The 21,878-nt window shown below is 40.9% G+C and overlaps 1 protein-coding gene across 1 annotated transcript in view; it reads left to right on the top strand.

The window, feature by feature from the left end:
• Positions 1 to 21,878, top strand: part of lrrc1 (leucine rich repeat containing 1) — a 402,129-nt gene that overhangs the window by 224,197 nt on the left and 156,054 nt on the right. The window contains exons 18-21 of the mRNA XM_080192020.1: positions 4,835 to 4,924; positions 11,991 to 12,068; positions 16,660 to 16,932; positions 18,454 to 18,546. Of these exons, the coding sequence (XP_080048146.1) occupies positions 4,835 to 4,924; positions 11,991 to 12,068; positions 16,660 to 16,932; positions 18,454 to 18,546 (534 nt within the window). The remainder of the gene's footprint in view (positions 1 to 4,834; positions 4,925 to 11,990; positions 12,069 to 16,659; positions 16,933 to 18,453; positions 18,547 to 21,878) is intronic.

The following is a 21,878-nucleotide window of genomic DNA, read 5'->3' as shown; positions in this document are numbered from 1 at the left end:
CCCTTTTGGGATCTTGCTGCCTGTAAATGTATTTAATCTAGATGACTACAGTAACTATTGAGTGTAAAGTGCATTAACATGTAACTGGAGTCCTGATGAACTGGTACCTGAATTTATTTCGAAAATTCATACCATAGACTTGTGAGATACTTATTTAGGTGTAAACTAAATTAGGTGTCAGACTTTTCCTATTGTCTCAGATCATTTCTTTATATTAGTAGAAAGAAATAAACATAAGGAAAGATCCCACCTTTAAGCTAATCACATTGCAGAATTTATGTTTTCTAAATGGCCCTCGCCACTTCTTCAGAACAATAGAGCTGTATTTACAAGACAACAAAAACACAAAGAAAACTTTATTTCCCACAGACTGAAGAGGCTGTCTATATATGATGTTGCCTGCATTATATTTACTAATGTTACGCCGCTGTTTAAGCTAATGTTATGCTGCTGTTTAAAAAAGGTAGCAGACAAAAGGCAGTGAATTATAGGCCGGTTAGTTTAATGTCTGTAGTTGGAAAAATGCTAGAATCCATCATCAAAGAAGAAATAGCGAGGCACCTAGGAAAGAATGGTTTGATCGAGCAGATGCAGCATGGATTCATTAAGGGGAAATCGTGTTTGACAAATTTATTGGATTTCTATGAGGATGTGACTAGTGCGGCAGACAGAGGGGAACCGGTGGATGTGGTGCTTTTAGATTTCCAAAAGGCGTTTGATAAGGTGCCTCACAAAAGGTTGCGACAGAAGGTTAGGGTGCATGGAGTTGGGGTGAAGTGTTAGCGTGGGTAGAGGATTGGTTGTCTAATAGGAAGCAGAGAGTTGGTATCAATGGGTGCTATTCTAGTTGGCATTTGGTGACTAGTGGAGTGCTGCAGGGATCAGTGCTGGGGCCTCAACTGTTTACCATTTATATAGATGATCTGGAGGAGGGGGCTGAGTGTAGGGTGACGAAATTTGCCGATGACACGAAGATGAGTGGAAAAGCAAATTGCTTTGAGGGTGTGGAAAGTCTGCAGAGAGATCTGGATAGGCTGAGCAAGTGGGCAAGGGCCTGGCAGATGGAGTATAATGTTAGCGAGTGTGAGGTTATCCACTTTGGCAGAAATAACAGTAGGAGGGATTATTATTTAAAAGGTGAAAAGCTGCAGCATGCTGCGGTGTAGAGGGACCTGGGGGTCCTTGTGCACGAGTCGCAAAAACCCAGTCTGCAGGTGCAGCAGGTGATCAAGAAGGCGAATGGAATGTTGGCCTTTATAGTGAGGGAGATAGAATATAAAAGTAGGGGGGGTCTTGCTGCAACTGTACAAGGCACTGGTGAGGCTGCAGCTGGAATACTGTGTGCAGTTTTGGTCGCCACACTTGCGCAAGGATATATTGGCCTTAGAGGGAGTGCAGAGAAGGTTCACTAGGCTGATACCGGAGATGAGTGGGTTAGCTTATGAAGAGAGACTAAATAGATTGGGTCTGTACTTGTTGGAGTTTAGAAGGCTGAGGGGGGATCTTATAGAGACGTATAAGATAATGAAGGGGATAGATAGGGTAGAGGTAGAGAGATTCTTCCCGTTTAGAAAGGATAGCAGGACGAGGGGGGCAGTTTAGATCAGAGTTGAGGAGGAACTTCTTCACTCAAAGGGTGGTGAATCTCTGGAATTCTCTGCCCATTGAAGTAGTGGAGACTATCTTGCTGAATATATTTAAGTCATGGGTAGATAGGTTTCTGATAGACAGGAGAATTAAGGGTTACGGGGAGAAAGCGGGAAAGTGGAACTGATCCACTTCAGATCAGCCACGATCTTATTGAATGGCGAGGCAGGCTCAAAGGGCTAGATGGCCGACGCCTGCTCCTATTTCTTATGTTCTTATGTTCTTATTTACATTTCCAGGCCTGTGTCTTGTCTGTATGGTTTGAATTTAAGTTCTATTTTAACCGCAGGGTAAGAAATTCCATCTCCTGTGAAAAGTGTAAGTGTGCGATTCATTAAAGGATTTGTAATTTCATCCAGCGGTTACAGAACTCGAAGATCCAAACTATTTCACAGCATCAGGCAACTAGGATACAGCTGATTTATCTGGGATGTGGCAGCATCTGTTTGAGCAACTTGAAGTGTGTGAGGGAAGAGACACATCATGGAAACAACCTAATGTGAGGGCGAGAGAGGCATATCATGGGAGTTATTCAATATTTGGGGAGAGACACACACACATACACTTGGAAGTTATATGAAATAGTGCGTTATTCAGTATGAGAGACACATGCATGATTCAATATGTGTGTGAGAGAGAAGGGAAAAGCACACACTTGGGACATGGGAGAGGCACACTATGAACATTATCCAGTCTGTGAGACACACATCTTGATCAGTATTCAATGTGTGTGAAAGATGCACACCATGAACAGTATTCAGTTTATGTGTGTGAGAGAGACACATAATAAACATTATTTAATGTGTCTGAGACAAACACCATGAACAGTATTCAGTGAGAGAGAGGCACACACACACACACATGAACATTATTCAATGTATGAAGGAGAGAGACACCATCAACAGTATTCAATGTGTATGAGATACACACCACGAATAGTATTCAATGTGTGAAAGAGAGAGACACACACACCCTGAACAGTATTCAATTTATCTGTGTGAGAGATACACATAATAAACATTATTCAATGTGGGTGAAACACACCATGAACAGTATTCAGTGAGTGAGAGAGAGAGACACACACACACACATCATGAACAGTATTCAATGTTTGTGTGTGAGAGAGAGAGAGACACACACCATGAAAAGTGTGCAATATGTATATGACAGAGACACATATTATGAACAGTATTCAATGTGTTTGAGAGAGAAAGTCACACACCATAAATATTATGCAATGTATAAGAGAGCCAGTCAATGAACAGTACTCGCTGTATGTGAGAGGCACAGACACACACATCATGGTATCAGTAATGGTTTATGAGAAACATATAGGGGCCTGGCACATGTAGGATTAACGTGGGATTGAATACAGCACTGCCCACACATTGATGTAAGAGAACACGTCAGCCACATCTAGGTGTCAGTCTAGTGTTGAACAGAGCTGTGTGCACATGCAAGCATGGAGAAAGCTCCTAGCTTGAACCTTTTACTGTATATATAGTTCTTGTAGTTAATAAATACATGCAGTTAACCTACGTAAGACTATAAAGACTTCATTAAGACTTTTTGAACAGTATCCAACACCCTGCAACACACATCATGGAAATTATTTAATGTTTGTGAGACAGAGTACATGACAAAGGGGCAGCACGGTAGCACAATGGTTAGCACTGCTGCCTCACAGAGCCAGGGGCCTAGGTTCGATTTGCAGCTTGGGTCACTGTGTGTGTGTGTGTGTGTGTGTGTGTGTGTGTGTGTGTGTGTGTGTGTGTGTGTGTGTGTGTGGAGTTTGCATGTTCTCTCCGTGTCTCCAGTTTCCTCCCACATTCTGAAGGACGTGCTAGTTAGGTGCATTGACCCGAACAGATACCAGACTGTGGGGACCAGGGGAATTTCATGGTAACTTCATTGCAGTGTTAATGTAAGCCTTACTTGTGACTAATAAATAACCTTTAAAACTTAGAAGTTTCATCCTGCTCTTGTGGAACTACAACACCTAAAGTGCACTGTGACAGCCTCTATCATACGACGAGGCAGAAATGTAAAATTAATAATGGTAAGCAACAGATAAAATTGATTTCTATGTAGTCTAACCATTAAATTGAAAAAAAATGGTGCTCAAGATATTCTTCATATTGAGCCTTGTTTTTGCTGCTGAGAGGGATGCATGTTTATCCCAGGGTGAAAATGATCTTTGGTGAATTTGGTGATTGCTGCTAGAACCAGCAAGGCTTGGACTCTGATGAATGACTGAGCGATTTTGAGGAGGGTAAAATAATATTACTTACACTAGAAACAACATTTCATAAAGTAGAAAGTGAATTGCATTACAGGTGTTATGCAAGATACATATCCCTTTCACGATAATTATCTAGCTAGCTTTAGGTGAGTTTGTTCAATGATGGTGAGACAATATTCTCTCAGGCAAGGTTTCACATTTTAAAGTCTACTTTTCTAAATAAAGGGAAATAATTACAAATCAAGCCTGATTTAGAGAAACAATGTTTAGCCAGTATACTGTTTATTTCAGTTAGGACTTTCTAGCTTGAATTCAAATTCCATTACAATTCACTGGTTTATATACATTTTTTGACTAAATATCACTTCTACAAACCTTTTAAAGCATGCACCTACCTAGGTAAAACAGTAAGATGCATATTTGTGACAAATGGGAAAGTTAAATTATGATTGGTGAGATGCATAGCCCCATAACAATGGCCACTCAAACAGGATATAGAGGGTGATGGATCAGCTCTCATTTCTTCATTCAACTAAAGCAGGGATTGGTATACTACAGTGCTTTAAGAAGGACTTGACAAGCTGGTGAAGGAGAGTGAGTTTGGGATACATCAGGGTTACAGGTTAGTTAAATTTGTCTAGTTATGCATCGCAGATGACACTTTTGACTCACTCAGGAATTAGTGCCCTTGATGGCTGGGGTGGGTGGTATACAAAGTTTCAATGAGGAGGCAATGGGCTACTTATAGATTAGACTAATATTAATTCTTTTCTCCTTCTGTTATGTTTGCATTCCCCACTCCACCCCTCAAACCACTTTGCACCCCCCCACCCCCCCAACTTTCTGGGGAATCTGTGACCGCTGGTATTGCAGCTGTGTGTAAACTCTTCACAAAATACATTGTCAAAAATAGCACTAATGCTGATTGTGTTCTTTTTTTAAAAGCTCAATATTACTGTACGCAGCCAGATGGGAAGTCTGGGGATCAGCATTGCTGGCGGGAAAGGGTCGACTCCATACAAAATCAACGATGAAGTAAGTTTTTGTAAGTTAAACATGATCAAAAAGTACAAAGTTAGTTGACTTGCCATCTTGGAGGAAATACTTACTTCTGATGGTGAATTTTGAAAGATAGTTTTGGATGAATATTATTATTGGCAAAGTGGATATACATTGTATTCTTGAGCTGGTTATTCAGAAATATTCCATATTATCAATTGTATTTCCATGGAGGATTTCTAGTTCCCTTGAATGGAGCTTCTGGAGAATCATTAACTCGCACCCATAAATCATAATAGGTATGATAGTAATGTGTTGCTTCCTACATATGACTGAACTCTCACTTCGGAAAGTTGGTGCAGACTCGATGGGCTGAATGGCCTCCTTCCGCACTGTATGGGTTCCATGATTTGATGGATTCTCTAGAATAACGGGAATTTAGCCGAGTTATTTATGATTTGTGATTATTGATATTTTATACTTGCTATTTGGAAACATGTCTGACGGGATTTTACGGCCTTACTCATCCCGAAATCCCTGCCCAAGGTCAATGGACCTTTCCATGGTCTGCCCGTTGCCCATTCCAATTTCTGTGGCGGGCAGGGTATGAAATTCCACTGTCGTCTCCTAGAAGACTATCTCACCACCCTGGTGTGTGCTGTCTTCAGAGTTCAAATCAATTGGCCATCAGCTTGGCTCAACTTTTAAAATATTTCATTTTCTGTCCCTATTTCTCAGTCTGTCAGTATCATTTACTATTTTCCATTGAAGAAAGTTGGGAAGGAACATATGTTTGAAGTGGCAGCTGGGCAATAACAAGATCAGGGTGGGTGGGAGTGGTGGGACTCAAACCTCCCAGGCCTTGTCACAATGTTTCAAGCAAACATCTGAGTCTCCCTCACTCTCTTATCCGTGAAATAAACTCTTTGACGGCTGTAATTTCCCAGTAGTTTTTCTTTTTGTCTGTGTGTATCTACTCATTGACCTTTTGTTTCAGTTTCTTTATTTTTCACTGGGGCTTTGACTCTTTGTGACTTATTTGGCCTTGTCCAAAGACTATGGACACATCAGGGATCATAGATCATAGAACCCTGCTGTGCAGAAAGAGGCCCTTCGGCCCATCAAGTCTGCACCAAACACAATCCCACCCAGGCCCTACCCCCAATATCCCTACATATTATACCCACTGACCTACGCATTCCTAGTCAATAAGGGGCAATTTCTTAGCATGGCCAATCAACCTAACCCGCACATCTTTGGACTGTGGGAGGAAACCGGAGCACCCAGAGGAAACCCATGCAGACATGAGGAGAACGTGCAAAGTCCACACAGACAGTGACCCAAGCTGAGAATCGAACCCAGGACCCTGGAGCTGTGAAGCAGCAGTGCTAACCACTGTGCTACCATGCCGGATCTTGCAATAAATCCTGGCATACCTACGAAATTGAGAATTGGACAGAAAGTACTGGTTTATAAAGTTGACTCTATGTCTCAAATATACACTACAAACACACAGCAGTCATGTCAGCCACTGAGAAGGGAAGTCTAAGGTTTTGGGCAGAGAACCATAAATTTTGATTTGAAGCATGAGCTTATATTTTCTTTTTAAGATGCTGATGAACCTGCTTGTATGAAGAACCTTTTTTTTTGTTACAAGAGTATTGGCAAACAATTTAAATATTTTTCCTGAGAATGGTGGACTATATAAATCACTTATAATTTCAAAATGGGGGTGACCTGGTGGCACAGTGGTTAGCACCGTTGCTTTGCATCTCTATGGACACAGGTTAAATTCCAGCCCTGTTTCTGTGGAGTTTGTACATTCTCCCCGTGTTTGCATGGGTTTTTGCCAGGTGTTCCGGTTTCCCCCCTCAGTCCAAGACGTGTGGGTTAGGTAAATTGGTCACGTGTGTGTGTATGTGTGTGTGTGTATGCGTAAGTACGTCTGTGTGTGTTTCTCTTATGATAGACTGGTGTCCTATCCTGCCCAGCACCCAGTGCCTGTTGGAATAGACTGATTCCCCGTGATGCTGAATTGGAATAAGTGATTCAGTGAAAGTGAAGTTTCAAAATGTGAGCAACTTCAAGGGCAGGCCTGGAGATTAGAATCCATTTAGACAAATTAAAAGACAATTAATTTTGTTCAGGAACTGGGTTAAAATTTCTATAATCAACAGCTCCTCAGTGTTTAAACATCATTTAAGAGCTGATTTTTGTCTTGCTATTATTGATTTAAGAAATCCTATTATAGATTTAAAGAAAAACTTGCATGGAGGTCCATATGAAGAAAAAATGATAGATGGTCTTACAGTGTGGGAGATGCACTTGAGTTTTGACTTGCAATGTTTCCCTGGCAGCACCGAGTTTCAACTGATTTGGTGATGCTGTCAAAGATTTGGTACGTGGGCTTGAATCACTGCACCCCGTTTTATGACAAAGAAAGTACCAGTCTCTTTGGAATGTGCTAATTATAGTAATCAGCTCCCATGTGATTGTGATATTTTTCTGGTGAGCACTGCTCCTTCTGGTTATCACCCATATATAAAATCGGCACATCGTCAGTTGATAGCCTTCTGTTGGAAAAATTAATTGCAATCTTGCTTTTTTATTGAATGAGTATTCCTGTCCAGTTAAATTCTGCTGTGTGCATTGGTTACTGCTGCTGCAGATGTTTTGCAAAGTCACTTTTTGCGATTTGAAATTGCAGCAAACAAGTAGGCTGAGGTTGGAAGTTCTTTAAGATGTTTCCATATCCAGCCCACAATTTGAATGAGAAAAATCAATTCTTGAGATTGCATCAAATGCAGGCTCGACATGTCTGTACATTCAGTACCCCAACCTGAATATTGGGAACTGACTCGGAACATGTCTAAAGCCATTTGCTCCAGCTGCTTCTGCATCCGGAGCGAGATTATCAATGTTAAACCGTTCCGATCTAGGCTGACGGATGTGCAATCTTTACTGCATGGGTACCTCTTCCCATGGCTGTGAAGCTTAATAGTAAGCTTTTTCACTGCTGGGTCATGTTCAACCAATTGAGGGGATATTTGCCAGCTTATCCAATCGACAGTCACAGTTGCATTAAGAAAATGGGTTTGATTTTAACTCTTTGCGAATGAGTGGGTTTTTGAATAGATTTATATCTGGCTCTTTATTAATAGCTTTCTCTTTTGGGAAGAAGGCATCAGGCAATAATACTCTGGAATGTTACTGAGCGCAGGGCAGTGTCGATGACATCACATGTTGGTACTAGGTTTCCTTCACAATCAACGTCAATATTCCAGTGTTTTCTGATGATCGAAATATCATAACTTAAATAGATGTCCACTCTGCAAGAAGCACCTTTGTTATCCAGCAGTTATATTGCCTGCATTGCTTGAAGGCGTGTGTGCGCTGAAGAATAAAATGAAAATACTGTAGATACTGGAAATAAAAACAGAAAATGCTTGATAAACTCAGCAGGTCTGGCCGCATCTGTGAAAAGAGGAACAGAGTTAACATTTCAAGTCGAATATGACTCTTCTAGAGAAAAAGGAGGGTAAGGAAGAACAAAATCTGAGATTAAATAACAATGCTTTGTCTCTTTTTTATAACCATTACCGCTTGGTTTGCCTTTTGTTCCCGATATCTTAATCATTTAATCTGTCCTGCCCCCCTCCCTATTCCAGACTTTCCCCTTTGTTCTACCTCTCCCTTCTCCCTTTCGACAGCATAAATCCTTTCACATTTCTTCGGATGAGAAGGAAGGTAGAAAGATCACAATGGGCACAAAATGCTAACTCCATTTCTCTCTCCACCGATGCTGAGTATTTCCAGCACTTTCTGTTTTTTGTACACTGAAGAATGACTGCTGTGATCTGCAGCGATGAGAACTAGCCACCAACAAACTCCTGAAATATACTGGAACATAAACACCAAGAGGCAAATACCTCAACCTGAATTACTCTAAAACAGATCAGTAGCACCCTAAAATGTATCCTCCATTATTTAGTTAGTTAAGGTAGGGTGCAAAAATGAGAAAGCATTCGGCACAATGATGAAGGACAGAGCAACAGCAGGGCAGCAATAAGCAGAGACACAGTCAGGAGGCTTGGTGCAGCAAGAACTCATCAACCCTTTCACAAATATTGCAGTTGAATGAAACACCTTACAGTGGACCCAAAATAATATGCTGTACCTGAAGCTACCATCTTGCACCATGCTCCCATCATTTACTAGGAAGCAATAGGAAGGGGGGTTAATTTAAACAGCCATGGGTAAACTGAAAGATGTTTTGACTTGTTACTCTTTGTAAGCAGTGACATGTTTCCCAACTCCTCAGTTTTGCTGCAATCCAATTTTCTATTAATAACCACATAGCAAACACGAGTTTGAAGATGAAGTTTGAACCCCACAGCAAACACGAGTTTGAGGATGAAGTCAAAGGGTTAGTTTATTTGCGCACACAAAAAGGTTTGCAACATCTCCTTGTATTCTGATAGTAAAGAGAAGGTTAGAGAAAAGAAGACCACAGAGATAAGAAATATTACTACACGTGGTTTTCAGAGTTAAAGTCCAATGAGGTATTCTTTCATGGAGGCCAGTGGGCTGAAAGTTGATGGTGGATAATACATGTTTCTGGTAGTGTTGATTTCATGTACTGAGATAGGCATGCAGAGATGATTCAGCCTTGTAGGTTATGGTACAGACAGAAGCAGGATAGATGACATTGGGTGTCCACCCTGGGCCAGAGAATCAGATGTTAAAAAATAGACTGAACTACGGAGTTCAGCATGGCAATATTACTTGTCCTAAAAGCAAGAAACCAATGTCACGTGAGTTCCACCTTACCACTATCTTTGACAAAAGAATGTGTACCCAATGCCTGCATTCCAAACGATTTTGGTCATTAAAAAGTGAAAGGAAGATTGCAAGGCTTTTGTCTTAGAAATCAATCCATCCCCTTCTGGCTAGCCTGGGTTATGAAATGCAGATGACCTTTGTACAGCTCACTTTGAGGTTGAGCTGGACAGTCCACAGGGCCTAATAGTGGCTCCTTCGAAATAATGAAGTATGGGTTTTCCTAAAACTGCCAAAGGGCTTCTTTTGTTCAGGGGACCACAACAGCTGAGATCGGAGCAGACAGATGATCAGACATGAAAGCTCCCTGCTCAGTATAGCTTAAGACGGTGTAATTTGCACTGGCAGGACTCTGTGGTTTGAAATCTCCTGACGGAGGTAACTAATCAGAAGCTTCAAAATTGAAACTTTGAAATATTTCCTTCATCACGTCAAAGCAGCCTTCTCAAAAGTCAACCCCTGGAAAGCGACTGGCCTGGATGGGCTACCCAGATGAGTACTCAGATCCTGTGTGGATCAGCTGGCAGGAATATTTGCAGATATTGTTAACCTTGCTTTATATCAGTCTGAGGTCCCTATCTGCTTCAAGAAGATGACCATCATCCTGGCACCAAAGAAAAGCCAGACAGCGTGCTTTAATGACTATTGTCCAGTCACTCTGACATCCATCATTATCAAGTGCTTTGAAAGGTTAGTCACGGTACAAATCAATTCCAGCCTTCCAGATTGCCTTTCACTACAATTTGCCTACCGCTGCAACAGGTCCACAGCAGACGCCATCTCCCTGGCCCCGCATTCAACCCTGGAAACACCTAGATAACAGAGGCAGCCAAGTTAGACTCCTATTTATTGACTACAGCTCAGCCTTCAACATCATTATCCCTCTGAAACTCATCTCCAAACTATGTGGCTTGGGGTTCGGCTCCTCCTCTGTGACTGGATCCTGAACTTCCTAACCCCCAGACCACAATCAGTGAGGATAGGCACCAACCTTCTCCATGATCATCCTCAACACCAGTGCCCCACAAGGCGATGTCTTCAGCCCCTTACTATACTGTATGACTGTGTGGCCAAATTTCCCTCCAACTCAATTTTCAGGTTTGTTGATGACACCACCATAGTGGGTCAGATCTCAAACAATGACAAGACGGAGTACAGGAAAAAAAAGAGAATCTGGAGAACTGGTGCAACGACAATAATCTCTCTCTCAATGTCAGCAAAATGAAGGAGATTCTCATCGACTTCAGGATTCGTAGTGGAGGGCAAGCCCTTGTCTACATCAGTGAGGACGAAGTAGAAAGAGTCGAGAGCTTCAAGTTTCTAGGTGTCCAGATCACCAGCAATTTGTCCTTATCCCTTCATGCCCATGCTATAGTTAAGAAAGCCCACCACCATCTCTACTTTCTCAGAAGACTAAGGGAATTTGGCATGTCCACTACAAGTCTCACCAGCTTTTATAGATGCACCATGGAAAGCATTCTTTCTGATCGTATCACAGCTTGGTATGGCTCCTGCTCTGTCCAAGACTGCAAGAAACTATAAAGGATTGTGAATGAAGCCCACTCCATCACTTAAACCGCCCTCCCACCCATTGACACTGTCCATACTTGCTGCTGCCTTGGAAAAGCAACCAGCACAATCAAGGACCCCTCATACCCCGGACATACTCTCTTCCGCCTTCTTGCCTGGGGAAAAAGATACATAAGTCTAAGGACACATACCAACTGACTCAACTTCTTTCTTGCTGCCATCAGACTTTTGAATGGACCTACTTCGCATTAAGTTGATCTTTCTCTCCATCTGAGCTTTGACTGTAACACTGCATTCTGCACTCTCTCCTTACCTTCAGTATGTACGGTATACTTTGTCTGTATAGAATGCAAGAAACAATACTTTTCACTGTATACTAATATATATGGCAATAATAAATCAAATCAAAATCATCTTGAGCATGATTGTGTATGAGTACTCCAGGCTGCTGAAACTAGAATTCAGAGAGAAATTCCATACAATTGTAAGACCTTGCATGTGAACAGCTACTGAGTATGGACATGCTACTTTTGTTGCATGTGGGAATGCTGAGCAAAGAGATTTTGTATTTTGAGGAAGAATGCATAAACCTTTATTGCCTTCTGATGTATAAAATGTTTCCTGCATTTATTTTGAGCATTCTGTAATTGTCTCGGAGAGTTAGCTAACCTCTGATTTCAAAACAAAATGAATTATTGTGACAATTAATTATTCACTGTGTTGTCTGTGCCAGGGAATCTTCATTTCTAAAGTATCGAAGGGAGGTCCTGCTGATCTTGCTGGCGTACAAGTTGGAGACATGGTATTGGAGGTAAGTTTTTCCAATTCCTTGTAACCAACTCTGTTTGATCCCTTTTCATGCATCGCAGAATTTAAGAAGTATTGCTGATATCTCTTCTGATACTGCTGATGTTTACGTCCCTCTTTTAATCTATCAAGATAATTTGACAAAATTGAAGGAAAAAAAGAAACAGTGCCTTTCACAACCCCGGGACACACTAAAGCATTTGACATCCAATGAAGTAGTTTTGAAGTTGTTAGAACCTCAGCTGGTGTTATTTGCTTAGAAAGTCAAATCCACAAGGGAAACTTGTTTTAGTGATCATAACTCCCTTTCCTGTATTCTGAAAATGAGGAACAATCTACTGATCCCAGGAGCATAAGATTCCAGGAGCGCTTCTGTGATTATAAAATTAAAAGATCTATTAACCAGAAAAAAAGAAAATTTAGGCACCAGCAAACAACCATACAAAATATCTCCTCACAAAACCACTTGGTGAGAACACACAAGTAAACACCTTCAAAAATTACAAATTATTAACGATAAAAATCCGTGCCACATAACTTCTCAAACTCTTTCACCTAGCTGTGGAAATTCAGAAAAGAGACTGTTTTCTGACACACAGATTTTATTGATTTCTGAGTAGCTGCTTCAGATTTTGCATGCTGTCTCAGAATATTTTCCCAATACAGCAAACAAAATTCAGTTTAATATCTTTCCTTGAATATCCTTTTATCCTTATATCTTTGATTTTATTGTCCTCACAACTTTGAACTCAACTTTTCCAAAAATATAAAAATTCTTTCATGTCTTGCTACTATCACCCATTTGGAACATAAAAAAATCTAATAATCTTCCCTTGTTTACTAATCAAACCTTCCAAGTTACAAAACTTCTTTTACTCTCCTTTGAAATTTATCAGCTTAAAAAGGTGAATTACTGTCTATTTCCCTATTGCAAATGTGAAACCCAACTTTTTTACCTATAAATCCACTTAGTCACAGATTCTCCTTACAAATGCATGCATCTAGAACTTTTACCCCTTTTATCTCTGTTCCTGAGCTCGTTTGCCCTGCAATCTACACTGCTTTTACCAGTGTTAAATTCTCTCTTGCCAGTAAGAGATCTGCCAACACGTTATTCTGTAAATATAATTCTGTCATGAATGAGCTCATGTTTAAGATTCCATAATTGTAGTTCTCTGATAACCTATAGAGACCTTTGATGAATGCTTGGATTTTACTTCCTCATATTAAATTTAACTCACTCCTGTATTAAATTCTGTTAGACTCTGAAATAAGAGTTGAAAGCTTGTAGGAAATTTTCATAATAAGTTGAAGCCTCATCAACCCCGTATCCTATTAGTAATTTGCCAGTGATAAATCCTTCTGTGAAAAGTAGTGCACTGACCTGGTTGTCTTGAAGTAGTTCTGTACTTTTTGAACCTTTTTCACCAGTTGGCCCATTATGGCCCATTGCAAGCCTTCTGTATACTGAAATGGTTCTGGGTGGCAGTGTGGCTTCCATGCCTCAGCTAAATCCTAGAATTTCTGTCTGTTGTTTTGCTCATTGCTGTTCAGTCTCCAGGTCTATGCCCCAGCTTGTACTTGTTGCTCCGTGATGTTCCAGTGACGTCTTGGTGAGCATTCCTTCAAGGATCCCTCCTCCTTGCTGCCCACTATCTTTTTAGGGTCTGTTGGATATGGCCTCTGAAAATAAATGGAGTTTTGGCTGGAATGCCAAATTTTCCATCCTTGCTTGCACCTTGGATGAGACCATAGAATCTCATCCAGTATGAAAGGAAGGGTACAATTCTAAAGGAGAATTTGTCATGTAGTCAGGGTCTAGACCTAGGTTTTAGGGATTGTCTATTCACACAAAATGTTGCTGCTCACGTTTGTAGTTTCTCAAAACAATTTCTCTTTATTTACAGCAGCTATTTACACACTTGGACCTCTACACTAAGTTGAAGCTTCTCCTCCTTCCAGGTCTCACTCCCTTTCAGCCATGTGATCTGACATCACTATTACATCAGCATTGTGCATGCTTCTGATGTTAACCCTTTACTCTACATTTGCCTACTTTTTAAATCACCCTGTCAACCTGCTGTGCCACCGTCAATGATTTGTGCACCTATACCCCCAGTCCTTTTGCTTCTGCACCTTCCTTTAGAATTGTACCCTTTCTTTTATACTGGATGAGATTCTATGGTCTCATCCATGGCGTGACCCGTTGTAAGCAAGGATGGAAAATTTGGCATTCTAGCCAAAACTCCATTTATTTTCAGAGGCACTGGGAAATCCAGGCCGCGAATGAAGTTGGAAGATCACAGCCATTGTCTCACCCCACTTTTCCTACAAATTAAATCCCTTCACGCTCCTTTACATTAAATTATACCTGCCACCTGTCAGCCCCTTCCCCCAACCTGTCTATGTCCCTTTACATTTAACATGGAAGTGGGGACCTCGGTAAAGGAACACTGAAATAAGACATGAAATGAATGGTACCAATGGTTCAAGAAACAACTAGATTTGTTATTGGAGGATCAGGATATGTGAGGGGGGGAGGGTTAAATGGGACTCATTTTAAAGTGGACAAGTGCCATATCCATGTGTATCACTCCACTTGCCCTGTGGCTCATCTCTCTGCTCACACTCACAATGAATTGGAAGTTTTCAACTCCTTTCTGGCAGGGCATGTTAGCACATGTGTGGTATGTGTTTCCCCATTGTTCAGAGTGACTCATATGGGTAGGTTAGTTTCAGGTGAAAACAAATGGCAAATCATAACTTGCTTTGGCCTTGATGGTTCCTACTGCCAGGTTTTCGGTGTTTATTTGCTGTTTATTTTATTGAATTAAACAAAGCACAAAGAATGCAATTCAGCCCTCGGGCGATATCTCCCACAAGTCTTGAAATGTGTTACCTCAAATCTTGTCTGACCTAGTTAAATGGTATTTCAAATAGTTAATACATCTATAATATAGTACTCAAGGGGCGCTTTAAGGAAAACCAAGTGTTTGTTATAAGAGTTTTCTCTTTTGGCAATGAAGTTGAATTATATGGTGTCACTGCAATCCCAGAACTGCAGATCATTCCCAAATTAATACCTGCAGCAAACATTGACTACTGTTAGTGCTTGTGGCCCAGAACAAAATTTGACACATAGCTGTTACCACACACATATGGAATGTGCCATTTATTCCAGCTAGTTTGTGAGACAACACCCAAGTGAAAATGCTGCCAGCAGTTTAATAAGCCGAAAAAAAAATCCTGAAAGCTGTTGTCTGCTGACTCTCCTCACCAGTGGACTATAACCTGTAGCCATGGTAATATTGTTGCAGTGACTGCCACAAAGCATTGTGGAATGTTAATTGTGCAAATAAAAACTTTTGTTAACAGAAAAGAGAGTACTTGCATAATCTACATAGAATTTAAAATATCAACTGCTCAATAAAACTGAACTGAAGAAACCCTGCAAAGGGATCACATTATAATGACCAGCATGTATGCACAAACCTTTGCTGCCTCCACTTACCTATCTAATCATCAACTTGTAGTGTCACATCATTGATACCTGTCCTGAGTTATGATGCCACACAATTGCAAATTGTTGCCCTTTCACATTTTCCCCAGACACATCACACACCAATATTTTTAGCTGGAATGGTATGAAGCTGTATGTTTTTCAACCAATCGGAAAATCTGTACAACTCAGTTGAGGCATTTGTAAGTTCTACAAGTCTCTTTTGTTAAATCTTCTCAAAAACTACTCCACAACTAGGCATCAGGGAGCACAGATCTTGTTTTTAGTTCACACGTTCCACAATCCACATATTGACTGGCCACTCCGAGTGGACCCCAACAGCTCACCCCACACTCCAGGTCACCTGTCCCGTAAAGGGTCTATGCCCCAACATACATAACAGCCTTCGTTATTGAAATAAGTGTGAGTGAGGCTGCAGCAAATAAATACTGCAGCAAATGAAGGGTTGCCTTTATTTGCTGCAGTAACCAGGCAGGTGGCAGTTGTTGTTGCTTCCTGATTACCACAGTGAGGCTTAAAGGTCTGATCCATTTTTGATCAGGTCTTGTAAGCATGTGACCACGAAGCTGTGAATGCTGAATGTTGCTTCAAGGCAGCCAGCTGATCACAGAAGGTGGGGAGTCACCCAGTTATGTTTGCTGCTTTACACATCTGGATGATTGGGCGAGAGAGCTCTAAAGGAAGCTGTCCAGACATGAGCCAAAAGAGCACGCCTCCTTCCGATGGCACAAAATGAGGGAAAAGGAAACAAAAAGAGCCACTTGTGGGGTTATGCAGTGGTCAATAAGTGGAGCATGTACATGTGACACCACTTGGTACACAAAGGTCACGCTGGGGGTGATTTAAATAAGAGTCCCACAGGATTGCTGGTTGGCTTTCTGAAGGCCCACCCAATGTCATTTCAGCAAGATCTGATCCTTGTCAATTTTTGAGCAGCTGCTTCTTGGTGCCTGTCAGAAAGATGTAGAAAGTAGGCTCAATTGTACTTAATAAAATGTGATATTCACCAATCTCTAGTTACAGGATCTTTCAAAATGAATAAAGATAAATGACAACATAGTCTCTGGTTTTGTAGGTCAATGGAATAAGCCTCCAAAACACTACGCATCATGAAGCAGTGAATACCTTGAGGAATTCAGGGACTGTAATTAAGATACTAATTTTGAGGGACGGGCCGTCAACAGTTGACGATACAGTTGCAAACTGTGCTGAAGCAGACACAATTCGACCTCATCAGATTGAGTGGCCGTACTTTATAACTCAGCCAGCTGTCAGCTCCGAGCAACCAGAATCAGGGAATGTCTTTCTTGAAGGAAAGATGACGACTAATTGCAATGGAAATAGCACGGTAAGTAAAACTCGTGCATCTGAATGAAGGAAACTAAATTTGGTACCCTTCTCTTCATCTCCTAAAGCCTTTTCAAGTACAGCCAAATGACATTCCTTAATATCCGCACATAAAATAATAATATCTTCACAGGATAGATAAAAGCAAAACACTGTGGATGCTGGAAATCTGAAATAATAACAGAAAATGCTGGGTGAACTCCACGTGGCCTGACATCATCTATGGAGAGAGAAAGAGCATTAACATTTAGAGTTATAGAGATATACAAGGAAGCAGACTCAACTCATCCATGCCAACCAGATTTTCTAAACTGAACTAGCCCCATTTGCCTGCGTTTGGCCCATATCCCTCTAAACTGTTCCCATGTACCTGCCTCTACCACTTCCTGTGGCAACTCATTCCATGTAAGCACCACCTTTTTTCCACTTTCTGTGTGAAAGGGTTGTCCCTCTTTCCCCTCTCACCTTAAACCTATGCCCTGTAGTTTTGGACATTCTAGGCTATAAGGCTTATCAAGCCTCTTAGGATTCTATAAGGTCACCCCGTCATTCTTCTATGCTCCAGGGAAAGAAAAAATCCCTTTGCACAATTTCCTTGTGTTTGCGTGGGTTTCCTCTGGATGCTCCAGTTTCCTCCCACGGTTCAGAGATATGTGGGTTAGGTAAATTGGCCATGCAAATTGTCCCTTAGTGTCAGGGTAAACGCATGGGGTTATCAGAATTGGGCCTGGGCAGGCCGAATGGCCTCTTTCTACACTGTAGGTTTCTAAGTCCCAGCATATCCAGCCTCTCCTTAGAATTCAAACCTTCCCATCCTGGTAACATCCTTGTAAATCTTTTTTACACCCATTCTAGTTAAACCCTTACTGTTCTGAAGAAGAGTCACATTGGACTCGACATGTTAACTCTGTTTCTTTCTTCATTGACGTGGCCAGACCCGCTGAGTTTATCCAGCACCTTTTGCTTTTATTGTCTTCACAAGTGTGGATTTTAGGCAGGTATTCAAATACAATTGAGAAATTGTCCTTTTCACTTCTTAGTTTGAAGGAATTGAAGACATTTTTATGGCGCACTGCCTTCCACAGTGAAATCAGTATTCAGGGATTGAACTTGTGCCCTCCTGAATTGTTTCAGAATATTCTCATTCATTGGGAGAACCAGAGTTAGTGACCATAGGAAAGAAGAGCTCAGCAATGTTTAATAAATGGGCACAATTTTAGAAATCTTTGGTTGTTAGACTGACTATTGGTGCTGTTGGAGTTAAAATGTTCTCCTTTCTGTTCTTTCCTTGCTGATTCCACAAGGTGGTGCTGCAGACAGCCCAGTCACTCTGGGGTCTGTCTTCATCCTCTTGTTCGTCCTCAATATCTGGACAAAAAAGACTGAACAACCGCTCTAAAATTGTAGCAGTGTGTAGAATAGTGCACAATTTGTTATTACAAACTCTGATGTGTATGTGTATCTATATATATATAGTATATAAACGACACAATGGCCTTTTTCTCCTCCAATTTTATGTTAGGAATCTGTGACTTCGAAGAACCACACGGTTAAGTCTGCAAGTGAACCACTGCAAAAAAGTACCTCATTCCGTATTGTGAATTATGCAATGCCAGTGAGTAACAGCCTTTTCCTAAAATTTTGAGAAGTTCTAAGTTGGAGATTTAGAAGTGGCCTAGAAATATCACCGCCATAATGTTAAATTTTGTTCTGACTATGTGCTTGTAGAAGGCCAGTAATTCTTCTCGAAACTTTATTTGCTTAGATCTTATAATATTTAAGTCTACATTGCACAATATGGTAATGAAAAGGTCTTGATAGGTCATGCATTGAAAATAATCCAAGGTATACTATTCCTCATATCAGTTTGTACCTTTCAATCATACGTGACCACGATGACCATTTATGTTCATGCCAAAGGTTTGATAAGTTCCAGCAGTCCTCATGTGTGAATTTAAGCTGTCATTTGGAAATCATGGGACACTGTAGCTGGAATCCAATCATGTCCTGAAATGGAGTGCAAAGAGTTGCATTTTCCAGGAACCCTCTCTGTCTCCATTACCAGAGATGATGTGGAGATGCCGGCATTGGACTGGGGTAAACACAGTAAGAAGTCTCACAACATCAGGTTAAAGTCCAACTAGTTTGGACTTTTGAACTGGTTGGACTTTAACCTGGTGTTGTGAGACTTCTTACTCCATTACCAGAGCTCAGGATTGGTGAGACTCTAACTGCAGTTATCCCACTGACGTCTCAGCTAAGGGAAGCTACTTCAGCAGAGACTGTGGTTTGGACCTGAGATCTCCTTGATACCCATCAAAGCCACAGCACGAATCTCTGAGCTGCGGTGTACATTATTCCCTGGCTGTTTCTGGTGGCTGAGCAGTCTGGCAACACAGCACCTAAAATCCACTCGATAAGACGTTCCATTTAAATTCGGTGATTTAAAACAGATGGGAAAAATCTACCTGTTAGAGGGGAAAAAACTATTCTTTCAGTCCTGCCAGCAATCAGGAAATGAAAAATCAGTTTTCAATATTAGATGTGAAAACTATAGCAGAGAAAGATTATTGCAGAAGAGAGGTTAAAGATGGAGAAAGCAAGAATCATATTCGCAATTTACGACCAATGGTGTATTTTTGCCTACTTTGCTCTTCATAGGGAAGCTTTTCCCATGTAAGGTGAAACTATAAACCTGCTCCTTATAAATAGCTTTATGGTTTTGTTGCATGGATTCCTCCATTTGCCAGTCTGGATTTAAAAAAACTCTGTTTTAAACAACAATTTACTGATGTTTTGTGTAGGTCTCAGGCAATGTAGCCCAACATTTTTGGAAATCAAATGCATTTTTCTCTCGGCCTCAAAGTTTAGAGGTTTAATTCACTGACAGTTCTCCTCTCCTGATGCACTTTTATCAACCCTTTTCCATAAAAGGGTGAGATGCTCTTTTGGAGACTCGATGGGCCAGATGGCCTCTTCCTGCACTGTAAGAATTCTATGGTTATTATGGATTTTTCTACACAATTTCGTGAGTTTAATGTATTGGATACCAAAATCATTTTTTCCCTTTTAGCTCAAGTGAGAGGGGGTTGGGGTGAAGGTTGAATCAATCTCGGCCACTGTTCCATTTTCAAGTAACTTTTCCTACAAACTTTCATCTCTATTGTGTGTGGGTTTTTGTTTCCAAGATCAGATTCCCCTCGCTTCAGTCAGCGTTCAATCCCTCAGCATGGTTGATTAAGAATGGAGATGCCTTCAAAAAGTATTGGTGCATAGATTTTAAAAGCAATGCAGCAGATTTTCGAAGTGGATTCCAATTCAAAAATATTACTTCACCTGTTTCTATGTATGCACAATTATTTCAGTATTTTTGATGTGATTATTTATGTTTTTGTGTTAAGTACGTTGTTAATTTTATGTTTTTTCCTTTCTCCTTTTGTGAATTTCATTTTCTTCCTTATTGCTTGTACCTAATTTTCTTGCTTCATCACTTCCTACCTGATCCTAACTTTTATCCTTAAGATGCCGAGGATTATCCTTACTTGCCCTTCATCTTCAGACGAGGAACTGGAGCAGTTAACATTAGAGCAGGATGACTATTGCCTGGAACAATTTGAACACTCAGGCAGCAGTGATTATTCAGATTATTTAAATAGTGCATTTTGTCGCCAATAAAATGACACTCCTTGCCCAGTGAGAATAAGCATTTCCCACCAAGATTCACCATTTTTCAAGTAGACAAAATGGCCTGCCTTATTCTATGAGTCATTAGTTAAAGGAGACCCTTCACAGAAGGCAAGTTTAACACCTGTGACAGTATAAAGGGCGGTGACATTTTTGCACTGCAATGATGGTTTTCGTTCTCTGCAAATTCGGTCTGTGCGTCTTGTATTCAAGCAACAAAAATGGAAGCTGACAAGTTAAAGCGTGCAACTGACTGTGAAACTCGAAGTGCGGTGTGAACATTTCTACACTGAACATGTGCCCACTTTCCTTTCAAGACAATTACTCACTCAGATCTGTGGCTGGGAAGATATCTGATCTGTACTTGTTTGCAAATCTCAGGGCAGCGCTGGGATGAATGAGTTAGCCCACTTGTTTATGATGGAAGCTTTGCCTGAGCTCTTCTGATTGATGGTTGTCTGCCATGACTTTTTCTGGAAACCGTTGCTGTATGTCCATCAGGTGTGGACAGGATTGGTCTATTGCCATTCCTCCACTCCTTCCTACCCCCACCCCACAATCAAACCTCCTGCCGACACTGGCTAAACTCATACCTGAAGAATGGCTACTTTTAAGATGGGGCAGAAATCTGAAGGGGTAAAAAGATATCCAATCATGTGAAAAACTTAGAAGAAGAAGCCTCAATAAATCACATATGAGCAAAGTATGAATATAGTGAGAATTGTACATTACCCTTCATTTCTTTCATTCTGGGATATTTTTACCCTTTTAATATTTCATCAAAATTGAATTTTTTTCTTTCAATAAAACATAAGTACCCAAAACAATGAATCTGTCTTCTGCATTGTCATTTGGGAATGTTTTTTCCCAGTTAGTTTGTGATAAATCTTTCTGCCATCTGTAGAATAAGGTCCTTCCCTACGGGGCTAATTTGTGCATAGAGTTCACAATAACAGTGTGTGCAGCATGGCTCATGACTTTAGGATTAAGAAGTGACTCCCCAACATCAGGTAAACAGGCATGCGTCGCAAAATCAGGATTAGAAAAATTAATGGCGTGAGATCATAAACTAAACACTCCATCAGCTAAATTGAGCTGAATAGAATCAGTGTACTTGCACCACAACTCCTGATTAAGTTGATGCATTTAGAAGAAAACAGGATTCACTCCTGTTTCATCAGGGTATGGGACAGGGCCGAGGTGGAAATATAGTCAGCTCAGGTCCTGAAACAGGAGCTGGAGGAGAAAGCAGAGTGGATGGAT

This window comes from Carcharhinus amblyrhynchos, chromosome 7 (genome assembly GCF_965287045.1).
Source record: "Carcharhinus amblyrhynchos chromosome 7, sCarAmb.v2.hapA, whole genome shotgun sequence".
In the NCBI taxonomy this organism is placed as follows: domain Eukaryota; kingdom Metazoa; phylum Chordata; class Chondrichthyes; order Carcharhiniformes; family Carcharhinidae; genus Carcharhinus; species Carcharhinus amblyrhynchos.
This window is presented reverse-complemented; position numbering and strand designations above follow the sequence as displayed.